At 36.8% G+C, this 21,126-nt stretch overlaps 1 protein-coding gene across 1 annotated transcript in view; it reads right to left on the reverse strand.

The window, feature by feature from the left end:
* The window catches only part of TINAG (tubulointerstitial nephritis antigen), a 44,883-nt gene extending 24,013 nt beyond the window's left edge, over positions 1–20,870 (reverse strand). Inside the window, exons 1-7 of the mRNA XM_050316131.1 lie at positions 20,390–20,870; positions 16,076–16,139; positions 14,935–15,024; positions 13,784–13,898; positions 8,788–8,911; positions 6,172–6,322; positions 33–213 (exon numbers count right to left, since the gene is read on the reverse strand). Of these exons, the coding sequence (XP_050172088.1) occupies positions 33–213; positions 6,172–6,322; positions 8,788–8,911; positions 13,784–13,898; positions 14,935–15,024; positions 16,076–16,139; positions 20,390–20,759 (1,095 nt within the window). The 5' untranslated portion in view covers positions 20,760–20,870. The remainder of the gene's footprint in view (positions 1–32; positions 214–6,171; positions 6,323–8,787; positions 8,912–13,783; positions 13,899–14,934; positions 15,025–16,075; positions 16,140–20,389) is intronic.
* Between the last annotated feature and the right edge of the window lie 256 nt (positions 20,871–21,126).

Consider the following 21,126-nt stretch of genomic DNA (forward strand, 5'->3'; position numbering starts at 1 on the left):
TGAGACTGCAGAACACCACGCCATGAACTTACTTTTGAGGAGACCCTGTAGTGAGAGGCACATCGGTATAACCGATTGGACTTTTCTAAAGCGTTGGGACAAGGTCCATTTGTATAGTTTTTTCCATATTCACTTGACACATAACAATGATTTTCAGCTGATGGCCCCAGATGACTGTTCCAAAATGATGGATAACAAGCATAGGACACAACCCTGTCAAGATATTAAAAAAAAAAAAAAGAAAAAAAAAAGTTGATAAGAAGCTTGCCTAAACATTTTTGTCATTTTATTTCAAGCTTTTAACTATTTTGCAACTGTCATATTTCAAGTAATGCTCTTCAGAAGTGTGAATGACTCATATCTTCAACTGCCTGGCATTTACTTCAGCTCATATACATGATATTTACATTTCAATTAGAGTAGTCCTCTCCCAACCCTTCTTCAAAGAGAAATAGGGCAGAAAAAGTGGCTTAGCACTTGTCACCTAGTGCACTCATCTCATTAATGATGCATGAAAGTTCACATGGAATAAGATATAGATCTTACCAATGTTGTCAATGGGATTCATTTGGCAAAAATGTCTTATGAAATGGGTATGGAATACTGCTAGGTATTTCCAAAACAATGTACACATTTCTGTGTTAATGCCATGGAAGCTTATAAGGTGTTCTCTTTAAAGAGCATAATTAAAGAATTCAATGAAGTAGAATATTTTAAAATAGGTAGTCCTATAAAAACCATATGTATTTAAGTATCATATGTACAATCATCAGTTGTACTGAACTTTCTGAATCTGAGGAAAAGAAAACTATTTCTACACAATATGGAGTATAATTATGTTTGCCTGCATAGACTTAGTTGTCAGGAGTTTTACCAGTCAAGCCCATATATGTTTCAGCTGTTTTGAATAAGACATAGCATTTCCCCATTAGCATTTTGTGTTAGAAAAAATGACCCTGAGGAGAATGTCTTTCTGTTATCAAATTCTTTCTGCCCAAACTAGATCACACACATCCAGAAGCTTCAAAAGTAATTCAGCTTAGATGAAAAGGGATTGTCCACCTAAGGTTGTAAGGTTGCTAGGCTGTTATTGCTTAGATCTGCAACCTGCTCAATGACAAACCCTTTTAATCCCTTCTGAATATCTGAAAGTGTTTTGGATTCATAGATTTTCAATGGAGAATGGGAAGCATTTAGGCCAAACCCACAGAGGTTTTTATTACTCATTTTTACACTTTATTATGCTGTGTTTCTGCTGCTGGGTAGAACTAAGTCTTTGGTTTATATATGTACACATCTATAAATGTTTATAAAATGTATCTATCTCTACATACATAATTATTCACTTCAGCACAGATGATAGATTTCCAAAAGAAATACAGGATTGCTACTGAGTGCAATCAGGCTTGTAAGGCACGTAAGATGAGCAAATACAGTCCTCAGAGCACGATCGAGCATAGGTAGGGCAGCACTGGGTGATGGCAGCCCAGTAAAAAGAATGGTATGACACCTATCACTCAGGTGTACTTAGAAACACCTCAGAGGGAGACAACAGAGGAGAAATTCCTTCCTAGGGAAGGGATTTTTTACCCCCTCCTTTCAGTTGGATTGTCCCAGTGGACTTTCCACAGGTTCTGCATAGATGGGTCTTATTTCTATGTCAACAGAAGTGGAGCACCAAAAGATGCAGTAGCACACTGAAGTTGTGTGGTAATCCTGACATGATTACTCATTCTGAACTAACAGTCACCTTTTCACTAACTATAAATTCTGCAATTGTAACATAATTTCACAGCTTTTTTCACAGATGAAACGTGAGTTTATATGAGCTGAAGCACCAGCACAACAGTAAACTTTAAAAATACTTCAAAGTGAAGACCTTGCTGGAAGAGTCATAGAACAGAAATAGATGTATTTATGTTTATGTGCACAAATATAGATATACATATGTGAAAATAATATTAGAAACAAGCAGGATCCAAAGAGAAGCAGGAAAATTCTGTGTTACGTTCATACACTCTTAGCAGAATTCATCTGAAGTTGTGTTTATGTGTTCAATCTAATGAAAGGTTTTGTGTTTTTATTGCATTTTTATATTTGAATTGTGAGATAAAAAATAATCCAAAACATTAGACTATATTATTAGCAAGTTGGCCAAAAAAAATAACAACAATATCTTTCTCATTCCCTGCAATGGCTAAGAGCACAAGGTACAAATCAGATTAAAGTCTGATTAAAAGCAATGTTTGCATCCGTGTATAACCTTCACACTACCTGAAAATGAAACATTTCTTTCTCATTCTTGAAAAACATAACCTACTAATTTCCCTTAGTAGTTAAAATAGCTGCTTTCAAAGAACATTGATTTCTCCAAAATTATGGCTTGTAACTAAAATACCTAAAATTAATAATTAGAAACAGAATATATATTTATTCTTTAATTAAGGAAGACAGAGAGAAAGAGTGAGTTAAACAGTGTTTCAGCTCCACTTATAGCAGATTTCACTGTTAATCAGTGATTCTGAAAAGTCAGGTCTAAGCACTAGCTTAAGCACACTGAGCTTTATGGAAGTCTTCTGCTGACTACATCGGGGATAGTTTAGGCCAGCACTCCATTTTTCTGAACATCTGTCAAAAACCTGAGATAAGCACACTTCAAATTAGAACACTAGAAACTTTAAAACAGCATTGAAAGCCTGCTGTGGAAATTTACAAGCCCTCAGAGAAAATCAGTGTGTTTTCTCCCTATTGCATGGTGTGGAGATAATGAAAAAATGATTGCAATATAATGGCTCATAAAAATAAAAGTTGCCTGAAAGGGTGAGGAAGCAAGCACTATTTAACAGGTCTTGTTCAAAAGACACTTCAGACTTTTATGCCATAAATTTCCACTTTTTTCATTGTCAGAGGTAAAGGGTTATGCATTTGGGGATTTTAGCTACAAAAATTATTCAATTATCAGTCCAGTGAACCAAAAAGTTTCGTTGTTGTTGCTGATATTACTCTTGGCCATTGCCAGAGACAAAATACTGGGCTAGATGGACCCTTGCTCAGACTCAACATAACTGTTCTTGTGTTCTTCCAGTATCTGTTTTCAAAGATATTTGGATGTTCCACTTGAGATGTTAATTTGTGTCTGGAACGGTTGGAATAGAATCTGAAATATCATTTGAACTTGAGGAAAGAAAATCAGGATATAGAAACCTTTATAAAAATACCTAAGTAGAAATACTTTCTCGTGTGGTACTTTGATGGCACATCAATGACTGGGGATAAGAATGGCTACCAGGCAAATGTCTGTCATAGCACAGTGATGTTGTACACGTTAGAGTTGGCTCCATGGGGGAAAAAAAGCTTAATAAATTACTAAGGAAATAATCTTGTATTGATGAGATTTAGCGCAGATTTAGATAGTTTCCAAAAAAATTCACAATGGTTCTCAAAACTCCCCTTCAGATTCTTTACTCAGACAGCCACCTGCAAGAGCCTGGTGAATACCATGAGGCTGAGCCACAAGCAAGTACTTGGGACTGTGGAGGTGAAAAGACTGTTCACAGATGTGCTATGGTGAGCTGAGGTGCTGTGGCTGTGTGATTCCAGGCTTCTGCCTCTGCAGAACAGTCTGTGCCATTAACTACAGTGCTTAAGGTAAAAACAATACTACTTGCTGGTATAGGAAGAATCTTATTATGGCCTCATGATGGTTATGCCCATAGAGGGATAACAGTCAGAGGGAATAGAAGACTAGGAGGTTGTCCTATTGCTGCATTCTTTACAGCTTTTCCTCTAAAAATAGCTTGCTCCAACTGCTGTGGAGATAATGCTCATAAAAATTAATCTCACCTCTTCTTTTATCTACACCAGCAATTCTTGAGCTCCTGTCCTTAACAGGCAAGCACGCAGTCCAGTGAGAGAGAGCTGAAATTACTCTCCTAAGAGCATGAGCTACTGATTAAAAGGAGATTGTTCTTCTAGTTACAGAAAATTATTGCAGTTAAAAAGTGTTTACAGTTAAATGTCAAGTTAGAACTTTCATTTCTCATAAATGAAGCCTTTGCCTTTACCTCCATGAGGTGCTGAATGGCCTTTCCTGGATAGAATCACTCACCTAAAGGGTCTCCTGCTCAAAACCTAGATCAAAACTAGTTTAGGGTTTAAATTCTGAGAGAGAAAGACCAAGCAGTGCTTGATGTAAACTCTCCCCATAACTATACAAAATCTTTGTCAGATTAGAAATAGTTTGATACACTTGCAGAAAGCAGAATGATCACTTGTACACTGTGTCTATGTGAATGACAGGTCTTCATCTGTATCCCCAGGCTGCCTTGTCAACTAAGATGCATCACATCTGATGTCCTTTTGCTCTTGCCATGGTTGGTTTGTTTGTTTGTTTTTTACCTAAATTAAAAGTTGACAGAGACCACACCTGAGATCTCTCTGTCTGCCAGTTTCAGATATATTAAAGACAGAGTAAGGGATGATATTGCACGAAAACGAGAGAGGAAATTGATTTTGGTGTAGAACAGAAAGGAAAAAAAAAATTCTGGTAATGTGAAAACTAGCAGGATTTAATTATATCATATATAAAATGGAGTTATTGAAATTCTCCTAGAAGCCACTTCCAGGCATACAAATTTTAAGGAGCTGAATGAGAACAGGCAGTGCAGATTTACCGTGACAGGTAACGATGACATGATGAGATGATCTGACCATGATGAAATGACTGGTTCCGTGGAGAATAAGAAAAGCAGTAGATGTAATTTACCATGCCTTTAGCAACATTTTCAGCATGGTTTCCTGTGGTGTTCCTCTAGTTTATTGGATCAGGTGAGTTGCTTACAAGGTCAGCTGCAGACTGGCATGCTGAAAGGTTGACAGATCAAAATGACTGGTGCCTGTTTCCTAGAGGCATTCCTCAGGAATCAACACAAAAGCAACACTTTTGCATCTCTATTAACAATCTGGATAGTGGGATTTAAAGCACCCTTAGCAAGTTTGTGGAGAAAGCAAAACCAGAGGGGAGTGATTAGTATGCACAACTGCCATTCATAGCTGTGTTCATAGGCTGGAGAAATGAGCTGATAGAAATATCAAGAAGTTCAACAAAGACAGATGGCAAATCCTGCCTCTGAGCCAGAACTGCCTAGGTACTGGCAGGGCACTGCCTGTGTAGAAAGCCGTTTCACAGAAAAGGACACAAGGTCCTGAGAAACAGAAAGTTGGATATAGGTCAGCAGTGAGCCCTCTCACAAACAGGGACAACCAATATTGGGCTGTATTATCAAGAACATAGCCAAGACATTGGGAAAAATTATTTTTCCCCTCAAATTAGTACTCCACAGATAGACTAATATGTTCACTTATGTGATCTCCAGGAAATGATAAACTGAGCAAGTCCAGTGGAAGACACTTAGGGGACTGGAACTGAGACAGCTTAAACAGCTGGACTTGTTCAGTCCAGAGAAAAGAAAGCCAAAAGAGGATCTAATTCCTGTCTTCAGCTACATAAAGAGAGCTATTGAGGAGGCAGCGCAAAACTCTTGGAGATGCACAGTGAAAAGCTGAAAGGTACTAGTCATAAGTTGTATCAAGGAAAATGCTGATATAAGAAAAAAGTGTTTGACTAGGAGTGGTCAAACAAAGTGACCTGCTGCAGAAAAGGCTATGGATACATCATCCACACTCAGAATGTGTTCAGGGACATGACCTGAAAAGTCTATTCTAATTTCTTAGTCATGCTTTGAGAAGAACATTGGACTACGTGGCTTTAAAAAGTTCCAACCTAAATCATTCTGTGAGTCTATAAATGTTTATATGACATTTTAAAAAAGTATCTAGTTCTATGTGTAGAATTTGACAGCTGTTAACTGTGCTTAGTCTGACCTGAAGGAAGAAGGATCTAGGTACAGTCCTTGACAGAGTGTTGCATTCTGGAATAAACCTTGGGATGAGATGATTATAGTTTGCTTCTTAGGGAAAAAATGTTTGATTCTTTTGAATACTCCCAACAGGATCTCATGCAACTGGATGCTAACTCAAGGTTGTTTAACATGAAGAACCTGTATCCCAAAAACCACGAAAGTTTTTGAGTCCATTTACGGTATTGTCTTACTGTAACTTAAGCAACTGTTTAAAGTTAAAATAATCTAAACAGCTAGATAAAATATTTACCCGTGTGTTTTCAGATATCTCCAAGCACCATCAATACTTCCACCATTACATCCATGTTGATTCCTGGTATCACAAGAGATCAAATTCTGAGCGGAAAGGTTGTCTGTGATCTCACCCTTGGAATGAATTGTTATCCTATCTGCTGCAACACCTGTTTTGAAAGAAATTTTTTCTTTTATAAAAAACCCAAATAATTACTCACAACTTCACATTTTTCATTGTGAAAAAGGACTGAAATATGATCCCAGTATGGATATCTTCACTAAATAATAATAATGGCGAGTCTTCGCGAGCGAAGATCCGGGGAAGGTCTTTACACCTTCCAGCCTGCGCATTGGATTTTTTAGGTGAGACACAGTGTGCGCGGAACTGAGCCCACCCTTTAATCCTAAGGTTCATCTGCTGGGGCCAAGTGAGTTTGGACGGTGGCAGCGAGGTCCTCAGGACGTAGATGGGTTGCCTTTAAGGGCTAACGAGCTCCACCTGCCCGGGAGTGTCCCTGACCGGGAATCGAACCCGGGCCTCTGCAGTGACAGCGCCGTGCCCTTAACCACTAGACCACCATCTGTACATACTTTCAAGGCAGAGGGTCATGAATCTGCAAACCATCATGAGCAACTTTGCCGTGATATTACATTCCCTAGGTTTTTTACTGGTTATTTTAAAGTCCTACATATCTAAAATCAGATGAGATATTGACATAATTGAGTCTGATAGTCTCTATGAAGTTTGTAAATGCACACACTCCTATCCGGTTTTCTTCAACAGAAGATGCAAATACTTCCCCACCTCTCTGCAGCTGAGTCTCCAAATCTCTTCACTTTTTTTTATACCTTTCTTTTCTTTATTTGAGGAGGGAAGAAAAAAAAAAAAAAAAAGAAAAGGACAGTCCTTTGAAGACAAAAAATTCAAGACTGGAAATATGTATTGGTTTTATTATAAAGAATGTTCATATTAAAGTGTAAATGTAGTATTCTTTGTACTTCCCTTATCACACAAAATTTTTCTTCTGAGATAGACCTTAGATGTCTGAATTCAATCAGATAGTAATAATTCTTAGTACTTATATACTTATGCACTGATTTCTGATTTAAAGGCAGACTAGGTTAACTAAGCTGTGGTTGAAACTAAGCTACTTCTACTTTCTTTATTGAATGATGATGAAACAACCATGAAGCCCCAATCCCAGTCATTACCTGTGATTAAATTATATTTTGTTGCTTTTAGCCCCTCATTTTTGAACTTGAAAATAAATTAAAAAAAAAATCTTGAAATCTAAGGCTCCATCAAAATCAACACTAACTTTGGTGAATTTGAGGCAAGACTTCAGAAAAGTGAATCTGCTCATGGTTGGTGACAACTGTGTTTTGTGCTTTTGTGAGGTGTCACACGATAATTTATTTTCATAGGTATTAAAGTCTTCCAGTGAATAGTTTTGGAATAGTTCTAGAAATTACTCATGATAAGAAAAATTATACAGCAATGGTTTTCTATTCATTGAACAACAATTAATCTTGCAAAGAAAAATTAAAAAATTGTTAGATGCACCTAAACAACATGGGAAGGCATCTTATAATATTTAGCTTTGAAAATAATAATGTGAACTAAAATTAAAAGATTTGTTTATGAAAGGGAAAATTTAGACATAATATCTGGGAAGTCTTTCCCTCAGTGATCTCTGTACATCTCTGCAGTAATCTGTCAGTAGAGCTGTTAAAAGCTCTCTCGGTTTTCTCTTTTTTAAAACTGCAGTGGGCAGTACAGGGAAAAAAGTGTGTTCGGTCTGGCTTTTTTAGAGAACTGGAGTTAGCTGGCCTAAATGCTCCTTTCCTTCTCTTACTTTTGTGATTTAAAGAAGTAGTTGCAGAAACCTGCACTGATGAGGACCCAGTGGCCAAATTAAGTCATAAAGATTGATTGCGTAATTTTTTTTTCTCTAGCTTTCTATAACCCAATACACACTGAGATTTATTGCAAGAAAAATAGACATAGGTGATTTTTTAGCTTCTTTGGAGAAAGTGACCATTGTGTCCACTTTTCATAAAACCAAAGGTTGCAGCACATGAGGGTGAATTGCATTACTGACATTACTGACATTTGAAAGACTGTTTTTTCCACAAATATCTGAGCAGTTTCAGGGTTTTCTTCTAATAACATTTGAAAATATTATACCCAATTTATTTGAGTAGCAAGGGTTGGACACTGTTAAGTGCAGAAATATATAAATACATATAAAGAAATTGAAGCCTACCTTTTTAAGATTTCAAGTCAAGCATGTAGTTCCACAGATAAGGGATGCAGATTTTTTATGTTAAAAAAGTTACTCTACTAGTTACAATAAAGTCCATCAGTCAATTCATTTTCTACTTTCTGTCACAAAAAAATTCTCCCTGTGTTACACAATCTTAGGAAAATCAAACAAAGAGCTGCAGCTTAGATTGATTGTTTAAGAATTTGTGACAACATAGAGGGAAAGTTGTAGCAATTTCAAATATTCCTACTTGCTAATAAAAAGTGAAAAGCAAGATGAAATAGTTTAATTACTATTCACCATAAAATTTTCTTTACACATCTACCATCAGTGATACTTTTAAAGGGAGAAAAAATTCATATTACTTGCGGTTGAAAAAGCCCAGGATGCTCCACAGTTTCGTTGATCCAAAGGATCATGAATCCAGTCAGGCCACTCATAAGTGGCTGAAAAAATTGCAGGAAACTTGTCTTCTGGAAGTGACTTTCCCTAAAGCAAAATGTAGAAGATCTGTGTATGCCTCAATTCATATTTTTATATTAAATTTTATAGTAATTTTGTTTATTAAATTCTTAATTTTTAAATTGAGGAAACCTAAAGCTTTGACACCTGTGGCTTCCCGAGCAACTCTGAGGTGGTTACCCCATGGCTGGATGCTGTGGACCCCCTGAGAACAGGGGGGTTCAGGCACTCCACTAGCTGAGCTGGAAAGCTGAGCTCCATGACTACCAACCTGAATAACCTGTCCAATTTCTCTTGGATTTTTATCTCAAACGATAATTCCCTCTGCAATATGTTAAGTATGACCCAGTTGGAATTTTTGGAAAGAAAAGCCTTCTGCTATGAATAGCTGTGAAGTTCAATACCTGTTACCCTGTTCTCCTTGGTACATGGCTGTAGGTAGGGAATTTTAGTCCCTATGAGAGAGGCATTGGTACAGGGTATCATTGGTTTGTCTTTTACACAGAGGTTTTTCAATCTTCAGCACTTATTCTCACTACAGAACAAAAATCAGTGATTTTCCTTCTGGTTTGCAATCTGATGGTGAACTAATGAAAATTTGCAGTCTGCTCACTAAAGCCATTTGGCCAGCCATTTTTGGCACCTTCATCTCTTAGCCTTAATTTATGTCTACCTCCAAAGTACTCCAAGCTTTGAATAAATATTTGCATATACAAGAACCATCTGGTACAACTGCTAATAGTCTGTTCTGTGTTCAGCGTATCAGAGCCATTGACCTATATTTTTATCTGTTGAAATTTATGAAATTATTGATTTTGCTGAGAAGGAAACAGGAATGGCCACAGAAAATTGCATTATTAGTCCATTCAAATAGTTTGTCTCAAAAAATTGTTGATAGTATCAATTCCAGAGCGAAATAAAATGCACAAAATATGAAAATCTGTTCATGAGCAAAATGCTCACTGATGATTCTTTCTCATAAGCAGGCTGAAATCCTGAAGCACAATGGCTTCTATCCTGTTCAAATTCCTTTATTATTTTACTTCAATTTACTTATCTTCCAATTCTATGTATCCTTACTGCACCATTTTTCTAAAGTGCTTATGTGATTTATAAAACTACATACCTTTCACTAAGATGATTGAAACATTTGAGGCCCACTCTTTCAAACTATTTTAGAACTCTTTGAGGAAACCAATTTTACCACTTTGCCTGTATCAAGATCACTTTGTTGCACCCACTGTGTAACGGCAGTGCCTCCATCCAGCTTGTACACCTGGATTGGCCACAGAAAACCTCCAGCTGAGAAGTGTGTAAGGAAAAAGAAGCTTGTACCTCAGGTAAAATCAATCCGATATTAGATTGGGATACAGCCCCAACAGGCAGATCAATAACTCTGTGCGTATGCCCAGACCCAGTGCTTCCAGGTTCAATAAGTTAGATGCAGGCTGTGAGTCCTGAATCCATTAAAGTATACCACTGTCTAGTGGTTTACCAGCTGTCTAGTCATTTCAGTGATTTTGAAAGTTTCACCTCCACCCATAACAAGCCAGTAATTTTTTAACCCTCACTAAAATATTAATCTCGATATTTTAGTTAATACTTTCAAAAGTCTGCTTTTTAAAATGGTTTTATATACACGAGACTTGCAATATCCAGTGGCACTCAGGAAACAGCAGCTAACTTACAGAATAACTTTGTAAATTATCATCATGTTCATTTTTAGCAAGGAGGCACAAGCTCAAGATTTACTTTAAAGATAAAACATGCAGGAGAAATCCCAGACAAATAGAAATTCATTTACATGATGAGACTGCTCACTACCAACCAGCAAACAAGCAAAATTTGGTAAATGTTGTTTAGCACTCTTATGTGGGCAATGGCTGCTTAAAATGCTACAAACGAGAAAGCTGAGAAAAGCAAAATTCTAAACAGATCTTCAGTCAGTGATAATGTGTTACTTTATGTATTTCTGAACTCCTGCCAATGTATTTATTAGTCTCATGTTGTAAATCCCAGAACAAATCCCACATTAACCCTCAGCCTTGTCATTTAGAAATCCAGGACTGACCTGTAGCCAGAAACACTGGCTTTTTGGCTGAGAAATTGTTATCCTGATATTGAGAAGTGCTGCTGCTCTGTGACAAATATTATGTCTAGACCATTGTTTCTCAAGGTATGCTCCATGGACCAGCATCAGACAGCACAGAGCAATCAGAAAAATGACTGGTGAACTATTTTTAAACATTCATATGTACTCTCTGCAGTGAAGCCTTGCAGCCTGGCCAAAGCAGGAAGGTAAGTGGATATAAAAGAGCACTAGAATTTCAACTATGACTTCTTCAGAAAAGTTAGATGACCTATCAGAGAAAAAAGGCCAAAGGTAATTGAATTTGTAAATGTGGAAACAGTTTTTCTGAGGGAAAGAATTTTTTTTTTTTTCTTAATGTAGGAAATGTTCTTGCTCTATATCATTGTCTTTTAGGTATTCTAAAGTGCCACCATATTAAACTTCCCTTCCAGACATAAACATCACCTTATTGAGCAGGTATAGTTTTTTGTTAATAGCAGACCTTTTAAAAGCTCTGTGAGTAACTTCAAGAAGTTTGTGTTTTCCCTAAGATGAAATGCAGCTCTGTCACACTGTTTAATTTGAATTAACGTTATGAAGTTGTATATGCAGTTTGATATGACAGTCAAGAAACAACTAAAACATCCCTATTACACCTCCAAACTTTTCAACACTGCAGAGAATTAAGAGTGGGCTGTAGATGTGAAGTTGTTAAGACAGAAAAGCTGAACATTCTTGAATATTTTTTTTTACATGCAATTGAGTAAGGAACCCCTTCTACACAAATTTTTCAATGCTATCCCAAAAGACAGTAGAAAAGAATTAGAACAACAGGCCCTTATGTACCAGAAGCCATCTTTTTTTCATTAAATAGTAGATCAGCAGCATGCTGAAGAAATGGTTTTTATTTAAAGGGGAAAAAAAGTTGTATTTAATGAATGATAGCTATGGTTTTCTTTTTGCATTAGCTGATGATGATCAACTAAATATGTGATTTCAGGCAAATGACTTGCAGTTTTCTCACTTGCAAAATGTGAAAGACAGTAATAATCCTAGAGAATGCATGAATATTTAATTAGTACCAGTTTATCCACAGTAAGTAACTAGTACATTGACCTGCAGATGAATTAGTACTCAACAAAATCTCTTAAAGGTCAAACCATTAAGGCTTGGAAAGTGTCTCTGAAAAATATTAAAAAGTTATTATTTCTAAACGTCATCATTCATATCTCTTTTACTCCATTCTGAGTTGACACCTAGTGACAGGCGAAGTTTAACGGAAACATTTTCACCCAAACTCAATAGCTTTTGATCACTTAGGACTTTGTAAATGTGTTAGTATGCTTCACAAAATATTAGTGACAGAAAATTATTCATGGAAGGAGGAGAAGGGTCAAGAGTCTCTGAAAATTTGATAAAATACTTGTCTTAAAAAATGCCTGGAAATTAACTCTGTTTTGCCAGCTAGAAGAATCTATTGATATACACCTGGTAAGCCAAATCCATGGTTTGAAACTGCTGGATTGTGCAATGACAGTAGATATGGAGCTGCCTCTAAGTAAAGAAAACTGTAATTTTTATATTTTGTTGTGCATTATTAATATATAGCAAATTATAAGAAATTTCCTGAGGCAGCACAAGGGCACTAAAAACATTATGTTCTTCTAGATCTTCTAGAAAACTGACTCCTAGAAGGGGACAAAATCAGGGAAATTTGGAACTTCACGGTGTAATTTTGATCAAGGTGGACAATCTGTGTCCCAGCCCAATGCCTTGCCATGCTGGTGCAGGGAGCTGATATTGTGTGTGACAAAGAATGAGTCTGCATCAAGAAAAACGGTTAGGATTGCTAAAACTATTGCAGAATCCATACCTCTTCTTTCCCAAATTCCCTGCCAGTTAGTAGCTCTGCAGTGCTGTCCCCCCATGGCCTTCCATGATGTGGAACCCTTCTGCCCCAACATGTATACAAGGATCAACGATTGACTTTTAATACATAATCCAATGGCATTGCTTGTCTGAACTATATCGAAGCCAAAGATAAAAACCTGTTATATTTAATGTCTTTGTAAACCCTGTATCTATCCGTTTATACTTGCAATTTTTCTAATTTCACTATGGTGAGCTAGTTCGTTTTTCTTTTTTTAACCTGTGATTTCCATAAATTGTGTCTTCCAAAAGAGAAACTAACTGGTCCAAAGCACTGAAAAATCCACTCTGGATTTAATAACTTGCATTTTTTCTTAAAATGCTTAACCTACCTACATAATTTAAAGTATATTTGCTTTGCTGGAGAACTAATTTGAGCATAAATAAATGATAGGAAATTTAATTTAGTTGTCATGAAAATGGTCATGGCCAAAAGCTTTAAAAAGCTGGTAGCAGAGAATCACTTCATTTTGCCATGATTCCCATAATTTTTCTTTACATTTATTCAAAACCCAAAAAAGTTTTCACAGATTATGTCAAAGATTGCTGTTTAGTCTTAGCTGTTAGCCTTAATGAACTATGCCCAGATATACTTTTTTATGGTTACAGCTAAGAGTTCAATTATTAGCTAATGGAGAGGATAGTAATGGAGCCATCTTAAAGTGAACTACGATGATAATCTGATGTTAGTACAGAACTTCACAGTGGTTAGTATTTGCTTTTGCTCCTCCTTGTTCAATATTCATCAATAGGGCCAGACGCTCTATGACTTGTAGAACTATTCTGGGAACTACAACATGGGAGCATTTCATGTCAGATTCCTGAATCTTACTCTTATAATCATCCACATTTATTTTCCCTTGTGATAAAGTTATTAAAAAAGTATACATGACACTTACTGGAGCTTCTCTCATATTCAGCAAAGAATGAGATGGAGGAAAGGTGCCCAGGCGCTTTCTGAAACCTTCTTCCACTGTCATTCCCCAGAACTGACTGTAGTTCTCAGCTTTCCATCTTCCTCATAGACAAAAAACAAATAAAACCCACATTAGGGATATTCAAATTAATACATTGCTCCTTTATAATAGTACAACCAGCAAAAACATCCATTTGGAACACACTGAAATTTATTATTGGATAAGAGCTGAGTTACAGGGGAGAGCATTCTCTTTACCTGTTTCTATCATGCTTATGTATGAAGAACAAGGAGATGGGATTCATCTTGACCAAAGGAGAAGCCTCATTGCTCTTGATCTCCCTGTGGTCAGTGAAAATGCAAGCACCTGGAGAGGTCGAGTCATATCTCAGGTAGGCTTAACCACCCTGTGGCAAACCTCACTGCTCACCACTAACACGAAACTGGTCGAGGGCACCAGGTAGCTTACTTAGGTGTTTATCCTAATCCAGCTGGTTTGAACGTCTCCCATGAAGTACAAACTGTTTTGGCACTCATCACAGCTTGAAATCTGGGCAGGCTTTATTGTTGAATTTAGCACCTCAGATCACAGGGAGGCAATCCCTGTATCTCTGTCTGTAAACAGTCCCTAATTCCTGAGCACTGTCTAGGGGAAATGACACTTTTAGCAAGAAAAGCAAGCCCCACAAAGTTCTGGTATCTTGGTCCTCACTGGGCCCATCTTCTTGTCTTCCAGCGCTACCTAGAGTCCTGTTATGTAGAATAATACTATTAAGGGAGAAGAAAAAAGGACTTTATATATCTATCCCAAGTAATAAATAATGTGAAGAATAAGGGAAGATGATGTAAATTGTGTTTTGAGAGAAAAAAAAATGTTCTAAGTCTGAAGAATGTTTTAGATAGATATTTACAATAATTCTTACCAGCACGAAACTTTCAGTATCTTTCCATTTAAAACTCCATAATCTGCCAGCTATTTAGGAAAATCTCACAAATGTGCACTTACTGTCAAATTGCTGTAACGTTACTGGAGAAGGAAGGGGCAGGGACGACTGCATAACTTGTAATTTTCACATACATATAATGAGTAATACAGTGATTTATAACAAAACCTTAAAATTAAAGGGTTCTCACCCATAATCTCCAGAATTGATGCGCTGAATTAAGTCTTGGCGAACAATGCATACATCTGCTGAACATTTCCAGAGGCTGTTGAAACATTTGCTGAAAGGACAAGAATATCATTGAGCAAAAAATGAATTGTCAAAGGAGAAATGTGCACTTCAGCAGCAGAAGGGACATAAATAAAAAAACTGCAAGCAATATAATTGTCACATAGTATTTATGAAAACATAATGCCACTTCTTCCTGCTTCATTACCTAATGAATCCTAATCGGAACAAGGTGGAAAAGTTTACAGCTTGTGGAAAAGGTCATATTTGAAATATTGCTTCCTTCTTTGTGAGACAAAACCAGGGGAAAAAAAGGCAACGTCCTGTGTTGTTGATATTGAATTCCTCCAAATTGAGGTATTGAGGAAGTTTCACTCTGGAAACCCAGAAAGGAGCCATGTGGCCATAGACGACTTGCTCCAAGGACCCTGGGCTAAAGTCAGGATAGTGGGAGCCCCAGCTCTGTTTGGAGCCCCCTAGGATGCCCTGGAACTAGAGATGCAGGACTGGTGTTTGAAGTGGCAAAGCAGGGAGGTGGCTCAGGCAACTGACTGCCACAGCTGGCAGCTGAGCTCCCCTGCCTGGGCTGTCTGCTCCTGTCCCTAGGCAAGAAAGGGATGCTAAAACAGTTCACCCCTTTCCTACATAAATATACATATATATATATATATATATATATCTCCTTCCTTTATGAAAAAATATGTCTCATTACTCATGAAAAAAAAAAAAAAAAAGAAAAAAAGAAAGGACCAGTCCCACAAACTGTAAGGATTCTTTTCTTGTCTGTATTCAGGTCAATGCCAGGTATAGCCTGAAACCATTTTGACTCAGGTTTGACTGAGCAGGAACAGAATTAGGCTAGTGAGGAGGAGATTTTAATAGTCTAATATTCATATGTTGATTAGAAAGCCTGGTTTCCCTCTTGCCATTCTTCTAAGTTGGCTGTAATTTACTTTAACAAAACCTTAATATTTAGCACTGCTCTTCCAGCCATTTTGATTTGATTACATCTTTAATGTGAATTTAAGGATGCTCTGTTCCTTAATTCCTGTTTCATGACATATGCTAGATAAAATTCAATTTGCTGTTCTCTGAAACATTACCAGGAATTGCAGTTGTCTTTAATTACTGTTCCTTCTCCGTAATATCGGCCATCTTTATAACAACCTGTCAACATAACATATAGATGAGTAAAAATGACATAAAAATACTATTTGAAGTGAGTTACTCAAAACTCTTGCTACTATTGAATTAATTTGTTGTATGTAGTATGCTTGAATTATTTAGTTGAAAGTCAGAAATATCTATTTCCAGTTTCTTCCAAGGAATGAAGGCAGGTGAATATATTTTAATTTTTTACCAAATATGTTATCATTCATAGTAAATAAAATCAGCATCAGATTTGAAACACCCACTGAAAAATTTACCATCTTACATGTAAATAAAAAAATAATTCACCACATAAAGTTATTTTCCAGTAATAAAAAGAAAATATTTCTAATAAAAAATATTTTCTATTTGGCAACCGAAGTATAAATAAGTTTTTCCAGTATAGAATTTAAAAACGTAGTGAATATTCCAAACCTATTGTAATATACTTTTTCCTTGCCATAATAACTCCTCTTTGAAAAACAGATGGATCAATTATATTTCAAGGCAAATGTATGTTTCAAACACTCTCCAAAAGCCAGTATAAAACCTAAACTGAGTGATGATTTTTCCAAACAAATATGTCCTTTGTATTTCTTTTGTTTGATAACACTTCACTGAGAAAAGTTTCTGTGTGCATTTTAAGGTCTTCCACATAAACTGTTTAATCAGTGCATTTGATTGTCAAGTTTCAATAAAAGAAAGATTCAGAATGCCTGCAGAGGACTTTAGATTGAGTCAATAACAAACATTATACATTTATCACATGGGTCTTTGTTTTCCAGCCCGTTCTGAAAGGTGAACATGCAGAGATCATGTTCCCTCCGCCACTGGGGGGGATGGGAGTCACAACCCCCAAGTTCTCCTTTCTTCTCCATTTTCAAGAGGGTTAAACTGTAAGGTAGTGTTGACTTGCAAATTTGGATAGTATCACGCTGTTTTTCCCACCATGTGTAAGGAAAGCCATCGCCCTCTCATGGCAAGGGCTGGAATTTGTCTGCCCAGACACACACACATATGTTTGCTTCACTGGTAGGAGACAAATGTGCGCTCTAAGTCCCACTTAGTTTTATAACAATGTGCAGAAGTAGACTAGATTTGATGAATTAACTCTAAGTGTCTTTCTTTCCCTATTGGTAATTCAGCAGGCTACGGTAGCTAGCACAGGCAGAGGTGAAATAAATCCCACCTAAGCAGTCTGAGGCCCAAAGTATCTGCTCTAATTCAATTTCAGCTAAGATCGGAGATATTTTTCAGAGAATACTCAAAGCAAGTTACAGAAGTGTCAGTTTGTCACAGTCTGCCACGAAGTCAGCATCAGACAGTAGCTGGAAGGAGGCCTCAAGCAAGATATTTCAAAAATACAGAGGAAAGGAAGTATTTATGCAGCATCTGAGTGACAGGACAGAGCCTCACTAGAGCTCTGCTGGCAGGGCTCACCACCCATGCCCAAGATAAGATGCAAATCTGGACTACTATAGAAGCAGCTTTCTAATGATGTATGCTTAGGGAATTGAAGATTAACACCATGCAATTTCTTTAGCCTAGTCAAATTAATATTTAGAAGGCCAGGAGTGCTGCCTGCAGAGTCAGTGGCAGAGAGTAGAGATATCTAAGCTAAAAGACATATGAAAACACATCAACATTGTCTGGCCCTGAACATTTTATTTGGGAATATTAATATATTAAGTGGGAAATTAATTAATTTGAATATAGCTTAATGACTTTGTGAATAGGATTTTATGATGTGAAAATCATGACTGAAAAGAAGAGCATTTGATTAACAGTGACTTGCTTCCCAGTCCAGCATTCTGATAACATTACAGCTCTTACTACATTTGCCTCCAATACTGATGTGAGCAATTCTGTCAGGGAAATGTCTTCAGGTTTACTCCCTCAAAGGCCAGATCCTGACTTTCACGTTACAGTGATTACCAAACTCTCTGGATGTAACTTCTACACCATTGACAGGGTGAGTCCCAGAGTGTGGGTTCTGACAGGGGTTTTTTGTACCATCAGAATAATTGAAACAGAAAGACAAAATAACTGATAAGTACAGTCCAGAGATAAAACTCAACTTAGTTCTTCTAAGAGCAAACAATAAAATACTGCTAATAAAAAAATCCTGAACTTCTATTTGGTATCTAAGGCAGGAATGTGCACTTTCTTCTGAAACTACACATGAAAACCATTGAAACATACTGAACTATGGGTTCATAAAGGCAAAGTCAAAGCAGTTCTAGATAGTTAAATCAAGACTAGCCCTCAGCATGGTGCATGCCCATGGAAGAAGTCACAGTGTAGCTTGTTTCTACCATACACAAAGTTACTGAATATGTGGGTATCCAGAAATAAAGCACTGAGTAATTTTATTGCTGTACATTCCAGCCCATGTAAAACACTTTAGTTTATTGTTTTATTTAAAGAAATATGACTCAGGAAGCACTGATAGCAAAACCACAGGCAACCAAAAGATCAAAATCTTCCAGGTAAAAAGTACTTTGGCATATATGGTCTTCAAGTGCTTAAATAATTCTTAGCCTACGGCAGATATGTAGTCTCAATTGCTAAAAGCCGGATAATATACTTAAGTAATTTCTACATATGTTTCCTAACTTGCTTAATCTTCAGGCATTCAGTCCTTTTTGTTTCTCCTTCTTTTTGTTCCAATTTTTCAGACATTCTTGTTCTAGAAAATTCCTTTAGAGTTGGTTTTGTTTGTTGCTTTTTTTCTTGCTGTATTTTGGCTTTATTATTCTCATTTTACCCTCTAAATTATGTACATAATGAATATCCAACAAACAGATTTTAAAAAAACACAGACTTTCAATCAGAAAAACTGCATTTTTTATTTTCTGAGATGACATATAATGTAATGCTATAACATCATCTATAGGACAAATAAAGGAGGTTGAATAAATATAATTTTTACCTCTGGCAGGTATGTACAGCCCAGGAGTTACAAAACAGTGAGCACAAATGCAAAAAACTGGATTAAGAAAGCAGTAAAAGTATTAAACCTCACCTATTGCCTTATCTAAACCTTCTGTTACACTTCTACCTTTGAAAGGTAGACTTATGGCAGCACCCACATGACAAACTGCTGCAGTGATTCAATTCCATGAGACAGTTTGCCAAAGGAGACTTGCAGGCTGTCGACTCTGGAGCAGAAATGCAGCTACATATTTATGTAGAATTTATCTACAACCCCATGATCTGTTCAAAATAATATACACAACTGCATCAAGCAAATATGAAACAAATGTCTTAATTTACATAGAATCACAGAATGTTCTTTGAGATAGTTAGAAACTCTTTGGAAAATAATTTTTTTTACAGCATTCCTGTCACTCCCACTTATCACATTTTGGTTGCAGATTTATGCCTGTCTAAGAGCATAGCCTCTTGTAGAATGCTGGAATGCAAGCAGCAAAATTATTGCACAGAAATAATTAATATTAAAATATCATGGTAGTATTTTTTAATTTATTTTAGACTTCTGAAGTTTTGGTACATTTTTTAGCCAGATTTGGTTTACTGACAGTAAGAAGCTACATAGTCTTAAAATCCACAATACTAGATTTTGCTCACCAGCAGAGATTTGGCCTATACGGGAGCCAAGGAAGGACTAGCTGTCTGCAGATCATTGTTTTTCAATCTCTTGTTTTAAAAACAATTAGACTCAGTTTAGACTAGTCCTGGAGGAACTCACAGTGCAAACCAATTAGTAAGGAACTGACTAGTATGTCAGAAATCCTTGTTCTAACCATATCCCTTAAATTACTCCTTCGCCTGAGCTGTTGCAGGGAAAATAGTGTCCTACAGGAAAGCTATGCTGGATCAAAACCATTGCAGAATACCTCAGAGCAGTATCATTCAGGATAACCTCAGTCTTCTTGACAATTTGTTTATACTGATGGATGCAAATATTTAGAGCTTGCTGTTCATTTCATTTTTATCTGTGAAGCTCTATTGAAGTTGTTGAGATTACACTGATTTTGACCCATGAGGTTATTCTCTCAGAAGTTTCAAGTAAACCAGAGGTTCTGCCCAAGAGAAATATAATGAAACCAATGCTAAAAATATGTCTCCAGAGACAAAGAAGTAACAGCAAGTACAATTCTTAGTCCAGTTTCATACTTTGTCCACTATGTCTTTAGCAACAATTTGAGGATGTATACAATCTAAAGGTTAATCAGTAATTCTACTTCCATGTATATTTTCATCGTGATGCACTAAAGCCAACTGAGTATTTTCTTTCTACCCACCTGATGCTGGAGGTGGCCAAGGCTCATCTGACCAGGTGGGCACAACAGGATGGTCGCAAACATCCCAATAGTCAGCACAACAGTCCACAGGGCCAGGAGAACCTGAGGTGCAGTACTGGTCACAGTAACATACAGCTGCTTTGGAGACGATATTAAAGCTGCACTCATCATCTCTTCCTGTGCAACAGCCTCGTACCCTGCAGGACCTTCCCTGATACAGATTCCTTTTAATCCTGTTCCACTTTGCAAAACCGCCATCTTCTACAGAGTAAAGTCCTCTCGGAAATTTTCTTTTAGAGTCCAGCTGCTTTGCCATAGAAACTTCACTTGCAACGCAATATAAGAGCAATATCTGAATTTTGAGCCACATTCTTGTGCTTCTAGCAGTCTTTTTTGAGGCTCGTTGTCCTTCACTTTATAATCAAATGTTCATTCACTGTAGTGCAGTACCTTCAGTTACCGATCAGAAAAAAATCTGAACAGAAAGCTGCAGACTGTGGTTTTCTAGGAACATTCCATATGTGTTAATTATTAGTCAGATATGTTGTAAACTGATTTATTTGACCAAGATAGAGAGATACTTGAAACAGAGCCATAACTATGTATTCATCATTATGAAATGTTGCGTGCATTCTCTTGCAAATGAGTAAGTTTACAGTAAAGTTTCAGAATATACCAAATATACATTCTATTTTCATTCTATACTTTAAACTCCTAAAATCAAAACAGGGTGAGCA

This window comes from Myiozetetes cayanensis, unplaced genomic scaffold, assembly GCF_022539395.1.
Source record: "Myiozetetes cayanensis isolate MyiCay16 unplaced genomic scaffold, myiCay2020 scf2-11, whole genome shotgun sequence".
Classification (NCBI taxonomy): Eukaryota; Metazoa; Chordata; class Aves; order Passeriformes; family Tyrannidae; genus Myiozetetes; species Myiozetetes cayanensis.